The sequence below is a fragment of the Ambystoma mexicanum genome, chromosome 3p (assembly GCF_040938575.1).
Source record: "Ambystoma mexicanum isolate Mex_15411 chromosome 3p, UKY_AmexF1_1, whole genome shotgun sequence".
In the NCBI taxonomy this organism is placed as follows: Eukaryota; Metazoa; Chordata; class Amphibia; order Caudata; family Ambystomatidae; genus Ambystoma; species Ambystoma mexicanum.
The window spans coordinates 1,206,097,539-1,206,115,990 of record NC_090925.1 but is presented as its reverse complement, the minus strand read 5'-3'; the positions used below and the strand labels follow the sequence as shown (position 1 = coordinate 1,206,115,990).

The window sequence follows — 18,452 nt, the reverse complement described above, 5'->3', positions numbered from 1 at the left end:
TTACCCCTTCCTCTTAAGTAGAAGTATATGGTGTATATATACTATGCAATCCACGGTCAAGGATCAGCAATACCTATTTTGCAACGCCGTTCTTCTTTCTAATACAATTTCTGTACTGTACCTTGGTGGTTGCTTACAACTGTCCTTCAGAGTCCTGTGGCAGTAAATCTCTGCCGGTTGTGTTCTCATGTATTTTCTGGTGGAACGCTGAGTGTCTTTTTCAGCTTTCCACTCAATTTACTCCTGACTCATTTCCAGTCACGTGTTCAGTGTTTACGTTCATTTTCACTTGATGTCCCTCTCTTTCATGCCCTTCTCTCGGATTTCCTTCTGCCACGTCTTCTCCTTTGCTTCTCCACCCAGCTTTCTGGGTTTGTCTTTTTCTTCAATCTAGCTTTTTTGAATCCCTTCTGTTACTTGCCACTGTTTTCTTCTCTTTGATGGACTTTCATTTTCCACACTTCAATGCTGTCTTCTCAGCTCACTTGCAGTTTTCTACATCATCTACATCTTATCAATCTCTGTATTTAGCAACTTACCTTTGCTGATGTGCCCTGCGCTGCCTCTGGAAGAGCTGGTTATAGAAAACCAAACTCATTATTCGTTTCCACATCTTCCTCTTTACCTTCTTACGATGAGAATTGCGAACTTGTTTCAAATGAAAACCTATTCTTTTATCTCCAGGGCCCACCTGGCGAGAAAGGTGAACAAGGGGACACCGTTGTAATTGACTATGATGGCAGGATTCTGGACGCACTGAAGGTAAATGTTATGACCTAACAAAAGGTGGGGTACTGAACATAGGAAAACATGCAGCAGAATTCCAAAAGTTGGTAGCACGAACAAGAATACGTGGGAACAATCAACGAATTAAAACATTGAAGGGTACTTCATTGTCAAGTGACCTTGCCTTCCTCCATGTTCTAGAATCAATACTGGATCCACTCTAGGCCCTAATCAAGCCAATTCTGCCAAAAGCTGTTTGCAACCATTAGAGCTCCTCTACTGGGAATGATCAGGGAAAAATAACCGGTGCCAACTCAGAACGGTCTACAAGTATGTTTGAGCTCACCTTGACTTACCGGAGAAGAACTAACTATTAGCGTATCTTCCTATGGGTGTATTGATTCTGATATTACTGATTCCGAATATTACGCCCGTTTGGCCGGCTTTCTTGCACAATAGCACAATGAGGGGAATGGATGAGAGAACAGAGTTAAAAGAAGCACGAGTCTTTCAAAGCCATTCAGCATGCCTGCAAGAACCCGGGATGGAACGTGGGCTGCCTGCAGAGTAAGTGTTGGGTACATGCTGCCTGCTGGTAGAAAAAGGAGGGTGGCAAAGTCATTCTTGTTAAGGAATAGTTTTGTAGGCAGTGTCCTTACTGAAAGGTACCCTCTGCATAGTCTCCTCTGTAAATACATCACCTATGTTACGCCAGCTCAGGGCAACGTCGGAGGAGCTGGTACAACAACGGTGAGGAGCGCTCAGGCTGAGTGTGTGCTCATCAGGCAGCGAGAACTCAAGCAACCAGATGGGATGCTTGCACTACTCGTCACGTGGCTATGCAATGTGAGGAACCTGAGGGTGTCCTCACTTCTTTTTCCCCGGTATCCTCTTCTCCGGTGGCCAGGAAAAGGCCATCGCTTTTGGATCCTGACCCTACGTGTGAATATGTGAGGGTGGATCACCTGGGTGGAGGAGACTTGGGAAGTGGGGAGAGGACGTCCTTAGGTGAGACATGGTATCCCCCATTTTCCTTTCATAACTAACGCTCTCCCTCACGCCTTTATAGGCTTTTGTCAGCCCTTTCCCTGTTCTTGCCCTGAAGCATTCCCCAAAATACACCAGTATGCTACTGGGACAAAGAAGAGGACAACTAGAGAAACTCATCCTCATTTTGTTACTGCAGACACATACCGATCCCAGATAGGTACTGAGAAGAGGAGGAAGACAACAAGAGTAAAGCAGGACTACCGCTTCAGTGGTGAGCGGTCTAGTCCTTTTTGGAATAATCATGGAGGCAGGATTTTGAAGTCAAGTGTTGTTTTGAAAGCTGGAGGCTTTGAACTCTTGGCGAAGGGAACCCCTGTGCTTTATGAACTATTTTGAACTTAGGGAAGGGGAAGCCGATCACAAGCCAAGAGCTAGAAGAAGCTCCGAACTTTATTTTGAACACTATTCAATTTTGTTGCTGACATCCCTACACATTGTATGCAGTTAGTTGTAAGGGTAAGCATAGGTTTTGGACACAAACATGTTTGTTTTGGACTTCCTGATGCAGACTATCCTCGTTTTCTTTAGGTATGGAAATCCCACCTTAGAAAAGGACAAGTTAAGTATTACTCCATCCTGCCTTTTTGAGTTAATACAACTTTGTGAAACAAACTTGAACCTGTTGTCTGTGTCTGTCTGCCTTCACAGCACCAGGTGTGGCTCTTCCCTCATGTTTCATTGAGTACCATGACAGTGAAAACTCCAGGGAGGGTCCTTTTCTTTACCTGCTGATTAGTCCTCCCGTACTTGTTTTCCTTCACTAGACGTTGCTTTCTCATCTTTCCATTCTCTAAATCCTCCCTTTGTGTGACTTCACAGAAGTGTCCCGACTGCACACTACGGTGTTTGCTAGCCCGGGTTCATCTCTGTTTCAGGTTCATTTCTGGTTACTGTTTTCAGGTTCCACTCGGTTCTTGCTCTGTTGACCTCACTCCCCAGGCTCTCGGAATGATCTTGCTTTCTTGCTATCCACTATTCTTCGTCCCACAAATGTTCCATGCGACCCATCCACTTTGTTCCTCTTCTCTCAGAGTCTCTCTTCCTTCGGGGGGTTGGGGGAGGGGTGTCAGCCTCCTGAATTCCGCTTCATTGCTCCTGCTTCCTATTTATTGAAAATATCCCATCACCATGTTGCAACCCTAGGGTACAAAATTTCACATTATTTGATTGCAAATATGCTGCATTGATTGAAACCAATTGTAATGTTCATTACATGAAGGGGTGCCTCTTAATGTACTCATTAGTATGTTTATGTTTCTGTTTATTGAATTTATATTGCGCTTTAAGCCAAAGCGTTTTACAATATAACAACAGGTACAAAAGTGATAGAAGCATAACAAACATGAACAGGTCATTAGAACAATAAGTAGAACTATTTACAAGGGGGCATGGGGGGATGGTAGAGGAGGGGGTATGTGAAGGGTACATTACATTACATTAGTACATTGCACTGCACTATTTACAGCAGTGTTTTTCTGTCAGGATTATCCAAAACCTTGGCAGACATTTCAACATTCCTCAAACTCTGGACTGCTGCAACCTCTTAATTTCAGGGAGTGAAGTAGCTCCTACAATATTAGGGCAAGTTGCATAAAACATGCCCCAGCCAAGGTCTGCTGTGCTATCCGAAGCAGTCAATTTTATGACCAGAATCACAGTACCCTTTTATTCACTACTTAAGCAATATGACCCGAGCGGCAGGGGCATTACCGACTCAGGTAATGCCCCAGGGCCCATAGTTATAGGCCCGAGCGAAGTGAGGGCTTTAACGAAGGCCCTGGGGCATTACCTGAGTCGGTAATTCCCACGCCGCGAGGGTCATATTGCTATTAGTACCCCGGCCTGCAATATATTCATGACCGGGGCACTAAAAGCATTTTTTTCTGTCCCGAAACGCTGCGGCGTTTCGGGACAGAAAAAAAAAAAACAAGAAAATGGACGCCGGAAAAAGGGAAAACGGACTCCGTTTTCTTTCCATGGCGGCCATCGGGAGCGGACGCGCTGGGAACACTTGTGTTCCCAGCGCGTCCGCTCCCGAAAAAAAAGAAGCAGAAGGTAAGTGGGATTGGGAGGGTGGAAGGGAGGGAGGAAAAAAAACGTACCTGCGTTCCCAGTAGGGGACGATGGAAGCATCCAGCTGTGTGGAGGCGCGGGCATGGCCCCGCTCCGGGTCTCCACACTGCTGGAGGCTGCCATCGTCCCCCACCATGGACGCAGGAGCAAGAAGGTAAGTGGTTTTGGGTAGGTGGACGGAGGGAAGGGGGGGGCAAAGGTAGCCTCTAAGGCCATGGGGAGGCTCCGAGCGGGGATGGCCCCGCTTCGAGCTTCCTCATTGGCTGAGGGGCTGCCACGCCCCCCCCCCCCCGCCGAGGACAAGGCGGCTGGAATCCTGGCCGAGAATCAAAGGATTCTCGGCCGGGTAAGGACCCGGCGAGAGCCAATCAGAATGCGTGTTGCATTCTGTTTGACTCTCGCCGGGTACTAATAGGTGTTACAAGCTCGGCTCTTCAGGAGAGCATCCCCCAGGAGGTCAGAGGTTTCCCAAACCCGCACGCATACAGTTCCTCACTTCTAGGGAAGCAGGTCACAATGGAAGAGCTGCAGGCTGGACTGTGCATAGCTGTGTGTGCCCAAGACCCATGCTGTCTGCACCCCCCCCCTTCCCTCGCCGGCCTAACCAATGGAACTGCTCATGGAAACATACACACGTCCCATAATCTAATACACCTCAAATGTAACCTCCAACCAACTCATTAACCATCAACTACCATCGCCAACCTTCCCTTCATCACCACCCTCGTTAAATACCCGCTTCACAAAAAGATGCCCATAGACATGAACATTGGAATACATGGTTCTGAATGCAAACCCCAAGTAAGTGGTGGGAACATTGAGCCTCTCAGGTGTGGGAATATCAGCGGTGCCAAACTGGTCAGTGCTTTCAGTTCAGATATTGAGGAGAGCTCAAGCAGCATTTTCCTTTTGAAGAAAAAAGTTACTATATTGTTAAAAAAAATATTAGTCACTAGTGTGGTCATCCACCACCTACAGGAACCTAAACCCTCTCTGCTTTATTATTCAGATTATTTGTAAAACAACACACTAACCCAAATGGAGTGATGTATGAAACACAAAATTCAACTTCAATGCAAACATTTCAGCAACTGGGGAAGGGGAAAGCCTGGTGGATAAAAAATACAGTGAAAACAAATAAAACACTGGGGGAGAAACTATCAGGCTATTCATTTAGATAGCTCGGGCGGACGGGGGGAATTATTAGCTCACAAAAATAGACTCTATTCCAAACAAGTAAATTTTCAGATGTTTTGGGGAAAAAAGAAAGTTGGGCGCCCACAATGGATATTGGGCGAGGTTGAGTTGAGCTGCTGCAGAGAATGGCTGAATAGACTGAGGGCAAGTCTGAATTTGGGTGTGTCGAATCTATGCACCGCCTTGCTAGGAGTGTTCCTAGAACCACCAGAAAGCCCATGTTTCTCCATGAGGTAACGTGGTCGGATCGGAGTGAGAGCTTTAAATACGATGCAGGTAAGCTTGAATGTGGATCAGTAGAGCAGAGGAAGCCTGAGAAGCGCAAAGAGGGTGGTAAAGATGAGATCGAACATCATCGGCCCAGTGATTAGACAGTGAGGAAAGACTGAGCAGAGCGAGCAAACAGGCTTCTGAAATCTAGGAAGAAGGCAATCAGGTCAACCTTTAGCGTAGAAACACCTGAAAGGCTGGGCAAGCGGATTACTGAGAAAGGGGACACCTGCAAGGTTGCAGGAGAAAAACTGCTCCATGATCGGAACAGCTGACTCAGAAAGGAGAGAACACTATATCCAAGAAGGGAGCTGGAGTAATAAAGTGAAGAGCATTATTCCAATTATGGATAGGGGCGATGACCAATAGAACAAGGTCACATGATTGCAAGAGGGTGAGTTCCAAATACTGTCTCTCGCAGCTGTGTGATGCATAGATTATATTGGAGATGTTCCCTTATGAAATCTCCAAAAGGTGATTTCCTGGTTTAATCATATATATTTTTTAATTGTATTATTATTCTTACTGCGTCAGGGCTCAATACAAACCTTTCACAGAATACATTCAATTACTATTATAGTAATTCTACAGTACAAAGATTTAAAGTTTAAAAATACAATATTTCACACTCTATCTAAAAGCAGCAATATTAACTTCATCCGGAAAATGTATATACAAATAGCAATAAAGTGAATAGAACTTAATCAATAACACTGTAACATCTCTTTGCATTACCCAAGTACGAGAAAGCATTTCTGGGAAAACAGACCTTAAGAATCTAGAAACCACGAAAGTTAGAGACACATTGTTTCCTTGTAAAAGTATGACCCACAATTTTCAGGATTTAAATAATTCAAATCCTTTAAAAATCGTGCAAAACAAATCTCCTGCGGAGCATCTGATCACAAGATGGCCCAGGGATTCAATCTCTAAAGGATGCTCACAACATCTACATAGCATTTCTAGGTCTGCAACCCTCGCCCTAATCCCCAAGATTTCTTTAGTAGGGAGTACATTAAGTCTACATCTCAAAAGCATTTTTCGTCTACTAGGACCAGGGAACTTAATCAAATATTTGGGCAGGACTCCAAGATGTTTTTCTATTACCAATACAGATTTAAAGGGTTTGTGCTTCTGCATTGTTTTCTTGTTCTGCACCAGTCAAAATGCCACAAGATTATTTTAATTCAGACCGAATTACTGACTAGGACTTCCTCGCTCGTGGTTTCAGACAAACAAAGTTCCTTTACAGTAACTCCTCCAATCCCTCAGACTTATATTTTCCGGAATCTTGGAACATATTATCAAACAGTGAGTCTGCCAGAGGATCCAGGATGTTCCTATACAGGGATAGTGTCTTCCAGATGACATCAACCTCCATTAAAAGAAGGCCAAATTCAAAGTGTAAGGAAGGCATGGTATCAACAGCAGACACATACACAGATGCAAGTTTAAAAAACCTTTATTTTGTATTTGGTAAGGTTGGGAGAATTCCTAACTGGCCCTAACTCTATAATGATAGTAATCTCGACCACCATTACAACAAATAACAAACAAGTCCAAGTCAGTCTAGTGAAAGTAAAAGGGACTATACTTAAAAAAAACGAACCTTGCCCTCCTTCTCAATCGACAAATGTGTAAAGGGGATATGAAAAGGAAAAATAATATCTTAAAAGAAATGTCAGAATGGCTTGGGTAACAACTCCTTTCCCCATGTTCAGAAGCACAAGGTCTCGAGAGTTTCTTAAAAGAATAGGTGGTTGGCACAGTTCTATCAATCTGGTACACTTTGGCATACTGGTACTATTCAACAGTTTGGACTTGGGCTTCAAGCTTTTGACAGTTCAACAAGTTCTTTAGGCTTCGTCCGCCTTACCAAAAATGCACAATTCAACTCTTAGCTTTGACTTTACCACAATTCACCACAGACTTCCCTCTGCCGGGCTCGAGCCTGTCTTTCCTTTAACAGTTGACTTTGACTTTACCACAGTTTAGCACAAGCTTCCCTATGCCGGGATCAAGCCTGTTTTTCTTCTCACACTTGACTTTTATTGTACCACAGTACAGCACAGGATTCCGTCCGCTGGGCTTGAGCATGTCTTTCTTTTTTAACTTTGACCTTACCACAGTTCAGCACAAGATTCCCTCAGCCATGCACGAGCATGCACTTCTTTTCACACTTGACTTTTACTTTACCACAGTTCAGCACAGGCTTCCCTCTGCAGAGCTCGAGCCTGTCTTTTTTTTCTCTTTGTGGGGTTCCCTTCCCCACATTTCATTTCATACAACTTTTATATTAGTTTGCATTTCACTGTCTAAGACTTTCGAAACTGCAAGGATTTTACATAGACCTCTGCATGGCCACTTCGGCCTCTCTTTAAACAACTTGACAATCTTCATAAACTCTCAACACCAATCCTTCTTGGTACTTTCTATTTCCTTGGAATTATAATTTCTTTACTTTGGCTTCTCGGCGTGCTCAAAGTTCATAATTTGACCTTTTTGCGTATTTAAAGTTCATATACTTTAGGTTTCCACTCAATCAACTTTCATTCAGGTTTGTGATTATTTTCTCGCCTTCGTTTCCTGCTTTATCACACCGTCAAACATTTCACAGAGGCTTTTGAATGTGCGATTCCACCTCGGAGGACCACTCTGTTACTTTGTATATTCTCATCACAGTTCAGTAATTGTCTTTTCCACTACACGTTTATTGGCACACGCGTAACCTTCAACTCTTGTTACAGTTTCATTTTCCTTTAACACAAACTGGGCCTTTGTTGCCTTCGATAACTGACAGTCATGTTAATGGGTTTCTTTCATCAACGCCTTTCATGTAGCAGTCAAGGACATTACCAATACCTCCTCTGCTCCTCCCCGACTTTGTCGTTTACCCAGGAGGGGAGCGAACCACCTTGAAGCACTTTGAAGGTGTATCCTTTTTTTCTCAATCGCTTTCAGTCTTGGAACGCTTACGGCTTTCCAAACGTATGGAATCCTCGCTGGCTCTCTCGCGTTTCGGCAAGTGCCGATCAGCCCCCTGTCCTTCCAACTTTGATAACCTGGTTTGCATCAGCCACGAAAGAACTGTTCCTTCTCGTACCCAGCCTTGCTCACAGTATGCCTGTGCTTGCCACCTTTTATCCTGATGGGAAGTGTTAACAAGTGTCAGGTGTGTGTAGTTAGGATTAGGTGCCTGACTCTGCCTGATCTAATTAAAGGGACCAAGCCATTGCAAGTCATTAGAGGTAATCTTCCTGGCCTCATTACTCATCTTCCTTGGCTCAGTAGTTGTTTCCAGTGTGAAGTGGGGAGGAATTATGGGAGGTGTAGTTTCAAATGAAATAGGTAGGGATAGGGGTTAGATGGCCTGTGGGAAAAGGGGGATATCATGTGTCACCATCAGGTGCTTCTTCCCCACTCTGAGGACCCTCTACCGAGGTGATCCTCCCTCGCCTTGTCCACCGCCAGGGTCAGGATCCAAAAGCGATCGCCTTTCCCTGGCCACCTAAGTGCGGGATCCCCGGGGGCTAGGTTGTGAAACACCCTATACTGCCTAGCGAATATTACAAACATCTCACCTTTAGCCTGGACTGACCACCATCTGATTTCATTCATGCTTTCCACTGATAGACCAACACCCCGCCTATCATTAAGGCCCCACCTACCCTTACCAGAAACAAGAGAAACATTACAGTAGAAAGACTTATCCCTAATCTACTTCCCACTCTCAACACATTGCCAGACGACCTGAACCCTGAGTCCTTGGTCGAAGAATATAACAAGGTTATGGCCACCGCGATGGACCACATCGCCCCACTCAAACTCCGATCAAGCAAACCAAAAACACACCTCAACAAATGGTATACACCATTCCTCAAAAACTTAAGGCAGCAAAAAAGAAGTTGTGAGGCCATTTGGAAAAAAAACCCTTCAGACTCAAACAAACTCAAACTCTCCAAATTAGCAGCATTGTACAAGAAAGAAATCTACCTGGCCAAAGAACCTCATTTGACTCCCGTATATCCAAAGCCAAATCGAACATGAAAGAACTCTTTAAAATCCTTAAAGAAATAGAAACCCCCATAGCACCCCCTGACACCTGTACCAAAGATAAAAACTGGTGCTCAGATATTCAAAATGCCCTAGCTAATAAGATTGTCACTCTTCAAAGTAAACTTTCCAGCAAAAGAGCCTCCCTGAATAACACACTCAACTTAAAAACTCACGACAAACCTATGCTTACCGACCTAGCCCGCTTCCAGTTCACCAAAGTCAATACTCTGGAAGTGGAAAAATCATCCTATCTTTGAAACCGTCCAACTGCCAGGGAGACCTGCGCCCTGCTCAGCTCATCAAGGATGCTTCCCGGGACCTCTCCCCTTTCATCACAAAATTTATCAATGCCTCCTTCGCCACTGGATCTATCCCCACTAATTTAAAACAATCTTGGGTACTCCCATTACTGAAAAAACCTACTCTCGACCCTGCCATACCCACCAACTACCGACCTATAACGACCGTTCCCTCTCGCCTAAAAATTCTGGACAAGGTGGCCTATGTTCAAATACAGAAGCACCTGGAAGAACACAACCTCCTAGGATCTGGACAGTCTGGGTTCCGGCCCCAACACGGGACGGAAACCGCTCTCATTGACCTAAAAACCCAGATTGATTCGATCAGAGACAACGGGCAAGCTGCCTTACTCCTTCTCCTTGACCTATCTGCTGCTTTCGACCTGGTCGATCATTCTGTCCTATGTTCACATCTCCATACTGCAGCTCACTTCTCAACAGAGGCCATCAATTGGATCACATCCATCCTCAACGGTAGGAACATGAGGGTCTTCTCTCCCATGGCCGCAGCAGACCCCATTCCTATCACCTGCGGTGTTCCCCAGGGCTCGTGTGTCTCCCCCACACTGTACAACATATTTACCAAGCCCCTTTTCGATGATTTGGATCATCTCGGTGTCACCTACACTAATTATGCAGATGATACCCAGATCCTCCTTCCGCTTTCTGGAGATTATGGAAAGGATTCGGCCTTGTTAAATAGGGTGTACATCATCATCCAGGCATGGATGGCCACTCATGGACTATGACTGAATGATGATAAAACAGAACTCATTATCCTAGGTACTACACTTAATATAAAGAAACTTGGCCCAGCTTACAATTCCTTCATGATTGACGGAAACAACATCAAAGTTGGACAGGAGGTCAAAACACTGGGATTCTACCTAGATTCCAATTTTTCCTTCAAAAGACAACTGAGCTCCCTTGCATCCTCCACGGCCTACACATGCAAATTAATCCGCGCAGCCAAACCCTTCCTGTCGGATTCTAGTTGCCTGACACTCGCCAGAGCTCTTATTTTGTCTCGTCTTGACTACTGTAATTCCCTTTATCTGAGATCCACCAAGGCTACCACCAGCAAACTGCAAACCCTTCAGAACAATGCTTTAAAAGCAGCTCTGGGCATTTCCAGAAGGGAACACATTACAAATCCCAGCCAACAAAACAATTGGCTAGCCACTGAAGATAAAATCCTTTTAAAAACGGCATCACTCATTCATAAATCCTTGAACAATGCCGCCCCAACTTACCTGATCAACAGATTCAACCGACAGTCTTCTTTAAGACCCACCAGAACCGCATACAGAAATTGTCTATCTGTTCCCTATTACAAACGGGCCACCATAGGGGGCAACAGCTTCCCAGTAAAAGCTGCTTTGTTGTGGAACTCCTTGCCTCCAAACCTTAGAATTGACATTCCCTACCAGAATTTCCGCTCACTGGTAATCGCATGGTTGAAACGTGAGACCCATTAAATTTGAAGCGCCTAGCGCCTACTGCATATGGAAACCACTTGTGCCCTCTTGCTTACCTGCCCGTGTGCCTCCTATTTACCTGTATATAATCACCTGTATATAACGGCCTGCTGGCCTACTACTGATTTGTATATAACATTGGTGTACTTTATTCTTGTATTATGTATTTTCTGTGTACTGTAACTACGTTTCGAATATTCTTGTAAAGGCTGCGCCTTGATACCCCGGGTACGCTCGCGCATTATAAATAATAAAAACAAACAAACAAACAAACAAACAAACAAACCCTCTGCTTTTTCGCAAAAGGAAATTGTCTGAACTGGCAGACCCTTTGGAAAACTTGCCACATATTTCAAGCAGATATCCTCAATTCTAGACCACAAGATATTGTTTCCTTTCCCCATACATATTCTCCGCACCATAGGTTAGAGTAGGGACAATCTTTGCTTTGTAAAATTTTACAAGAGGTACAATGGAATAGTGTCCATCTGTTTTATGCACTCCTTTTGCTTGGGTGGCTACGGTTCTTGCCTTGGAGAACAGTCCTATTTGAAACCTCTTTTTGTTATTAGTTGACGGGAAGTAACCCAAATAGGTCATCTTGACTACAACTGTTAGTTTTTCACTGTTTAGGTAACATGCGAAATTCAATTTCTTCATGTTCTTTTTTTAAAAGACTAAGACATTAGTTTTAGGCATATTCATTTCAAAATTATTATGATTTATGTATCATTGATAATCCCTTAACTGCCTCTGAAGTCCAATAGGACAGAAGTTTAAAAGAACCAGATCGCCCGCGTGTACTAACCGAGAGAGACTGGCTGGGCTCCCAACCTTAGCGGAAAAGATTTGGTCTCAAAGAATGCAGTACTTTAATCTGAAATTAACGTATTAAAAATGAATGGTGCTAGAACGCACCCCTGTCTTAATCCCCTTGCAGCTTCTATTACTGTACTCCTATGTACCTCCATGTTCATGCGACGCTGAAAAGTAGTATCTGAATGCAAGTATTTTAAAATTGATACTAATGCCAGTGGGCAGCCCCAATTCAACAATTTCTCCCATCATCTAGTACGAGAAACTCTCAAAGGCCACCGTCAGATTGACGAAGGCCAAATACAGAGGCTGTCTCTTTTTACTAAAACTCTCTTGAAGGAGAAATAAAATAACACCATTCAAGGCTGTTCCCAGCCCTTATCTAAAACTGGACTGCCCAGGGTCACACCAAGCAAAGAGCTTATCCCAAAATTGTAAATGCCCCAGTAGAAGGGCAGAGAATACTTGACTCGAAACGTTGAGTAGACCAATGGTTCGATCATTTTTTGGCCCGCTCCTGTCCCCCTTTTTAAAAATCGGAACTAAAGGAGAAATGGGGTCCAGCGGTTAGGGATTATTTGCTCAAATAGATAGAACAAAAGGCAAACCCAAAGATTTGGGTTTTCTTTTAGTTTAAGATTAGAAAGTCCAACCGGGCCTGCAGTTCTGCAAGTTTGAATGTGGTGGATAACTACCAACGTATCCTCCTTTGAGAACTCCAGTCTGGCGGGAAGGGATTCCCTTCTAGGGGGACATCCACCATTTTAAAGTGCTCTGCTCTTTTTTCATGGGGCACATTATAAATACCCACTAAATAAAATAAATAAAAGCACGTAGATCTGAGCACCTCGATCCGAACTAGATGCACATAAGTTTCCAGAAATGGCTAGATTGGTCCCACGCAAGGGCCGCTAACATACGCTCAGAGTCTTTCTGCAATAATTTGGGTCACTCCGATTTAACCCAGATTTTATATTTCAGTGAAAGTCTTTTTGCAAGGCCTTATAATCATAATTTGTGCCACACCTGGGACTTCAGTAATATGCGAGCATATTCACTTCCCTACACCTAGTAGTTTAAAGCAGGGTAAAACACGTCAGTGATAAGTTAACACCTTTTAAAGAGGTCTGTCTTTAGCCGGCAAGTACACATTTAAAGTGACAAGGCCTTTCGTTTGTGAAGACTGATGCTTCCTCATGGAATAAGTGCATAACATCAGCCCCATCTTGGGACATCAGTCATGGCAAAATCCTAGATAAAGCAACTGTGGGAGTGAATGATTAGCTGCAGATTAGCATAGGGAAGGTTTATTGGTCTCTGAATGGCAGAAGAAAGAAAGGCAGCCAGCTGGGAGCTGAAACCCTAAATAACCACTTAATAAAATGCTATTAAGCATTTTCAGCAAGGTACTAATATAGCCGAGGTATGGGCTGCTGTATACTGCAAGGTGAGAGGGAGTGGACGGGCGGATGTCAGCAGAACGCTGCAAAGCACACATTTAATGAGTTAAAGAAGCATTTGCTTCATGAAACCTCCAACATGGGCGCAGAGGCTTGCCGCTCCCCCTTGAGGTTCAAAGTACATTTTAACTGACACATTTACAAGGCACAACCACCGTGCCTGGCCGGAATGGAGGCAGTACTAAAGGGGTGAACTAAAAATAATGGGCCTCATTATGAGTGTGGCGGCAAGGCAACAACGGCGCCGGTAGTGCTTCCGCCGCCGTTGTTACCTCTCCATCACACTACGAGTTCTGTTCGCCGGTCTGACCAGGCGTGCATACCGAAACCCGCGAGCAGAACTCATGATTGCACCGGCACCGTTATAAACGGTGCCCATGCAACCATGCTCCCGACCCCCATTCTGCCCTATCAGAATGGGGATCGGGAGGCCCGCCATAACGGCACCCACAATGGGTAATTACCGGTCCGCCAAACTCGGCATGACCCGGTTACTGCCCATTCGCAGGTGCCGGAAAAAAACAACTCCGGCGGCAGCCGTGCCCTTAATAAAGGCACGGCTACCGCCAGAGTTATAGTGAGTGCCAATGTGTGTTCTCATACAGCGCCTCATACTGGATTCCTCCTGCTTCTAAGAGCTGTAATGATTGACGTTATTATCTCATTTAATGGCACTCAATTGATGGACCTCGGAAGGAGGAAGGGCTGAGTTAGCCCTGCCGTAGGAGTCAAATTGCCCAGTGCAGGCTGCCCCATGTGAAAGGCCAGCGCTTAGCCTTTGCGCTATCCACCTGGACAAACAGGGATGCAGCAAACACAGCACCAGGTATTTGGGGCAGGAAGGGGGTGACTTGAAACATAAAACCAGGGATGGTCAGGACCAAGTGAACCAAGGATTGCGATGGGAGTGCATGCTCTCTGGGACAGGTCAGATTAACACACCAGAGTGGAGGTGCTCTGCTGACGGTGGAGGTGGGGGCCAACATGTCATGATGAGTAAAGCATTGCCAGGGGGAATATGATGGAAACTGCAAGACGCCTCAGGTGTATGTTTAAATAATGCCACTCATCCATAGCCTCATGGCTCCGCAGCGCCCAGAATTCTGATAGCACTCCCTGGGGCCGAGCTGCTCGAATATACAATCCTCAGTGTCCGCTACAGTTATTTATTTTATTTATTTATTTAATATTTATATTGCGCCGGTAGCTCGCGAGCCTCGGGGCGCAGAAACAAGGACACGAGAACGGACGGAACTGATAGTGATTAGACACTGCATTAGTTCACTGCATGTATTCCCCCCGCCCCCCACCACCCTCCCAAGTATCCTCGCATTGCAGGCCCTTCACTTTAAAGCTAGGTTCGGCATATATAACGTGTTTGCTGGGCATATTACACCGTCTTTCCTATGGGCGCACCCGGTTAGCGTCTGTGATTTACAGGAGACCGCGCCTTTACTGCGCAGGTTTAGAGGGAAGCGTTGGTATTCTCGAAAGGTCAGAAATAGAAATGGGATCGTTTCGCACGTCGGCCTCTGTAGACTGATGTGGAAACCACAAGACCCCAGAAAGATGCGGAATATCTGTCATTCTTACATTCAAATGAAAACAAGTTTGTTTTGTTTAGAAATGTCCTCGTGGTAAAGCAACAGCATCTGCCAAGAGAATGTTTCAGAGTCTGCAACATTAGCTGGGGGAATGCCGTTCTGTCACAATCTTGAAGGCATTCTTTTCTTCTTAATATATCATAATTAGTGTGGCCTTCTGGGGAGGGTGAGTAACGGAGCCGTGTTTCTTTAAAAGCCACTAAAATTCCATTTCTGTTTTCAGCTTTTTTGGCAGATACGGCGTATCTGCTAAAAGAAAGTCTTGCACTGATTGCAGCAGCGATTGTGAACTGTAAACTGGATTATTGTAACAGCCTTTTGATTGGTACTTCCCAGGCCAATCTTAAATCCTTACAGGTGGTCCAGAATTGTGCTGTACGTGCTGTGCTTGGTCTCAAACGTAACGTGCATGTCTCTGAGGCCAGGCGCATCCTGCACTGGCTGCCTGTTCAGCAGCGGTTGCAGCACAAGGGTCTATCCTTCCTGTTCAAATGCCTTCGGGGTGCTGCTCCATCAGACCTTATTGCTAGGATTAAAAAAGAAACCCATTGGACGCTTACTGCGTTCCAGTTGTAACACTTCTCTGGTTTAACCCTTGTCCTCACTGAAGAAAATCAGTGGTGCCAGCTTTAATCTCTGAGCTCCTGCATTATGGAACTCAATGCCCCAATATCTGACTGAAAGCAACTCAATAACCATTTTCAAGAACGTTAAAAACATTCCTTTTTGATGTAGGGCATGGGTAACTTTTCTTTAAAATGTCGTCTGACACCCACCCCTACATTGCCATCTTGTAACACCCACTGCTGTTTCTTGTTGGCCTGTATGAGGATGCTGGCTCTCTTTGTCTTCTTACTTCAGACTGTTTGTATATATGTTGTTTGCCTTTTTTTCTCTCTCCCGTGCGCACCCTGAGGCCTATGGGTTAGTGGCGCAATACAAGAACCCAGATAGAATCCCACTGAGTGGTTGACGTGGTTGGGAGTGGTGCTCCTCGACCTTTATTTTTGAAGTTTTACTGCTCCTATACGTCGGCTTAGTTTTCAAATAAAGGTGTAGGAAGGAGATGAAACCTGCAGTTACTGAACATTCCCTTAAACAACAGGTGTGCTTGTTTGGGGATTTGGATTGTGTGTGGGAGGGGGCGTGGCAATGGGGTTTGTGGAAAGCGTCAGAGCGGGGGCAGACCACAAGGGATTGAGACATAGGTCCACTACTTAGTTTTTTACACTTCGACCACTGATCCCATTGACCTTTTATGCCACACCATGTCACTTTGCTATTGAGGCAGTTGGCCTCGTTGTGTGAGAGGGGTTCAGTTGGGGTGCGGGGAGGAAGGGGGAAGTGACAGAGAGGATGGGAAGTCTTTTGTTGTAAAGAATAAAGAGAAGTAACAAGATGCCTGTCTCAGGTCTCCTCCTTGCAGGGCCCGACCCATCCTACGGGCGACGGGCTAGATAACCACATTGATGTATTTGCATGCTGCGCATGACGGCGTTCCATGGTAATCACATTGGTGACGCAGGGACTCGCACTTGGGTACGGAGAGGAGTGCCTGCAAGAGCCAAGTTCGCACCACGCATCTAAACAATGCCTGGGCGGCGGCAGTGATATCGCAGGCGGATCGGGGCCAGTCAGGCCAGTCAAGACGCCGGTCCCAACCCCAGGTCAATGCGCACTTTGCACCGGAGAAGACACACAGTCTCCCCTCTGTAGTCGCCCACGACGTGACGGACACCATACCAAGGGGGTCTCTCAGCAGTGTGAGACTGGGAGGCTACGCAACCATGTCCGGGTAGGAGACATCCCAGCCACAGTATCCCTGCGCCCCTCAGAGACATTCCAGATGGCTCAGAGTGAGACCATCGCATGGCAGGTCCCGGTGGCATTTGACCTGATGGACACAAGCGATCTGGGCCGCGGTGGGTTTGATGGTCAAAAGACTTCAAGGTATATATAGGGGCAATGAGATACGCAGATGATGAAAGAAAAACTTGCTGACTCTGACAGTGGGGCCAGCAGTCTGCAACATTCTATATGAGCAAGTGAAGGAAAAGAAAACATTTCAAGTAATCCAAGATTTCTTGTCCACATACTTTGCCCCACACACCAACGTTGACTACGAACATCACATATTTCACACAACGACACAAGAAGCAGGGGAACCCCTTGTTAACTTTGTCATGAGACTACGATTTCTCATGAAACATTGCGCCTTTCACCAATACTCCAATGAGGAGGCACTTAGGTCACAGGTAATATCCGGGTGTGAATCTTTGGAATTCCGCAAGAAGCTACTACAAAGACAGAGGTCCCTGGACGAAATACTGGCCATGGCCAGATCGGACTCCACCATCTCCCTTCAAGTCCTCAACATGGGAAAATTGAAGATCTTCCCGGGCAACCAAGGATTGCGAGTCTGTCCTGAAAATGTCACCCACGCAAGGGGATGGTGCCAGGAAGTTGGACAAGATGTGCTACTGGTATGGCTAGGAATACCCACATGAAGGCACGTGCCCCGCCCTGGTACAGAAGTGTGTGGCGTGCGGAGGGGAGGATCACTTCACGTCAACCAGTCCAGTGCCAGGTCCGTGATGCCAAGGGTATCACAGAGGTGATTTGTGCAGGTGGCATAATTGACCGTATCAAAGGCAGAGGAAAGATCAAGAAGAATGGGAACGGAAGGCGAGTTGGAATCGAGGTTTGAGAGCAAGTCGTCAGAGGTGTTCAGGAGAGCCGTTTCTTTGCCTCTGGCTGCTCTGAAGCCAGACTGGTGGTCATGGAGACAGACAACAGATTCAGTGTAGTGCATCAGTTGGGAGATGACCAACTTCTACAAGAGTTTTCCCAGGAAGGGGGTAATGGAGATAGGCCGGTAGTTAGGCAGAAAGGGTCAGCAGAAGGCAGTTTAAGTAGTGAGTGCACAAGGGAGTGCTTGAGGGGTAGTGGAAAGGAGCCAGTGGCAAATGAGTGATTGCAGAAATCAGTGAAGGCAGGAGCAAGGGAGGCAATGCTGTCCTTGATCATTCTGGAGGATCAGGGAAGCACATGTTTGGGGGAGACTTTCATAGAGAGGACTAATTTAGAGACCTCACCCGGTGCTATGGGCGAGAAGAAAGAGAGTAAGAGGGAAGAGGAGAGGGGGGCCGAGAGAGGCCTTAGAGTGGGTGAGGGAGGAGGAGAAGGGGAGTAGAGAAGAGTGAGTACAGGATGTCCTAAGTTTTGGTTGTGCAGTGGGAACCCAGTGCAGTGGGCTGGGGCTATAAGAGGAGAAGTGGAGACTGCAGTAGGATTGGCGTGTTTCTTGCAGATTCTGAACAGTTCAGCCATGTTGTTGGTGTATCCAAGGTGTGTCTGACTGAGTGGGTCGGACCGGAGAGAAGAATTATTAGGGAAAGAGAGTCACAGAGGCTGCGGAAGAGT

The 18,452-nt window shown here is 45.8% G+C and overlaps 1 protein-coding gene across 1 annotated transcript in view; it reads left to right on the top strand.

Annotated features, from left to right (window-relative positions):
• Window positions 1-18,452, top strand: part of COL23A1 (collagen type XXIII alpha 1 chain) — a 395,547-nt gene that overhangs the window by 279,617 nt on the left and 97,478 nt on the right. Inside the window, exon 13 of the mRNA XM_069652640.1 lies at window positions 685-762. Within this exon, the coding sequence (XP_069508741.1) occupies window positions 685-762 (78 nt within the window). The remainder of the gene's footprint in view (window positions 1-684; window positions 763-18,452) is intronic.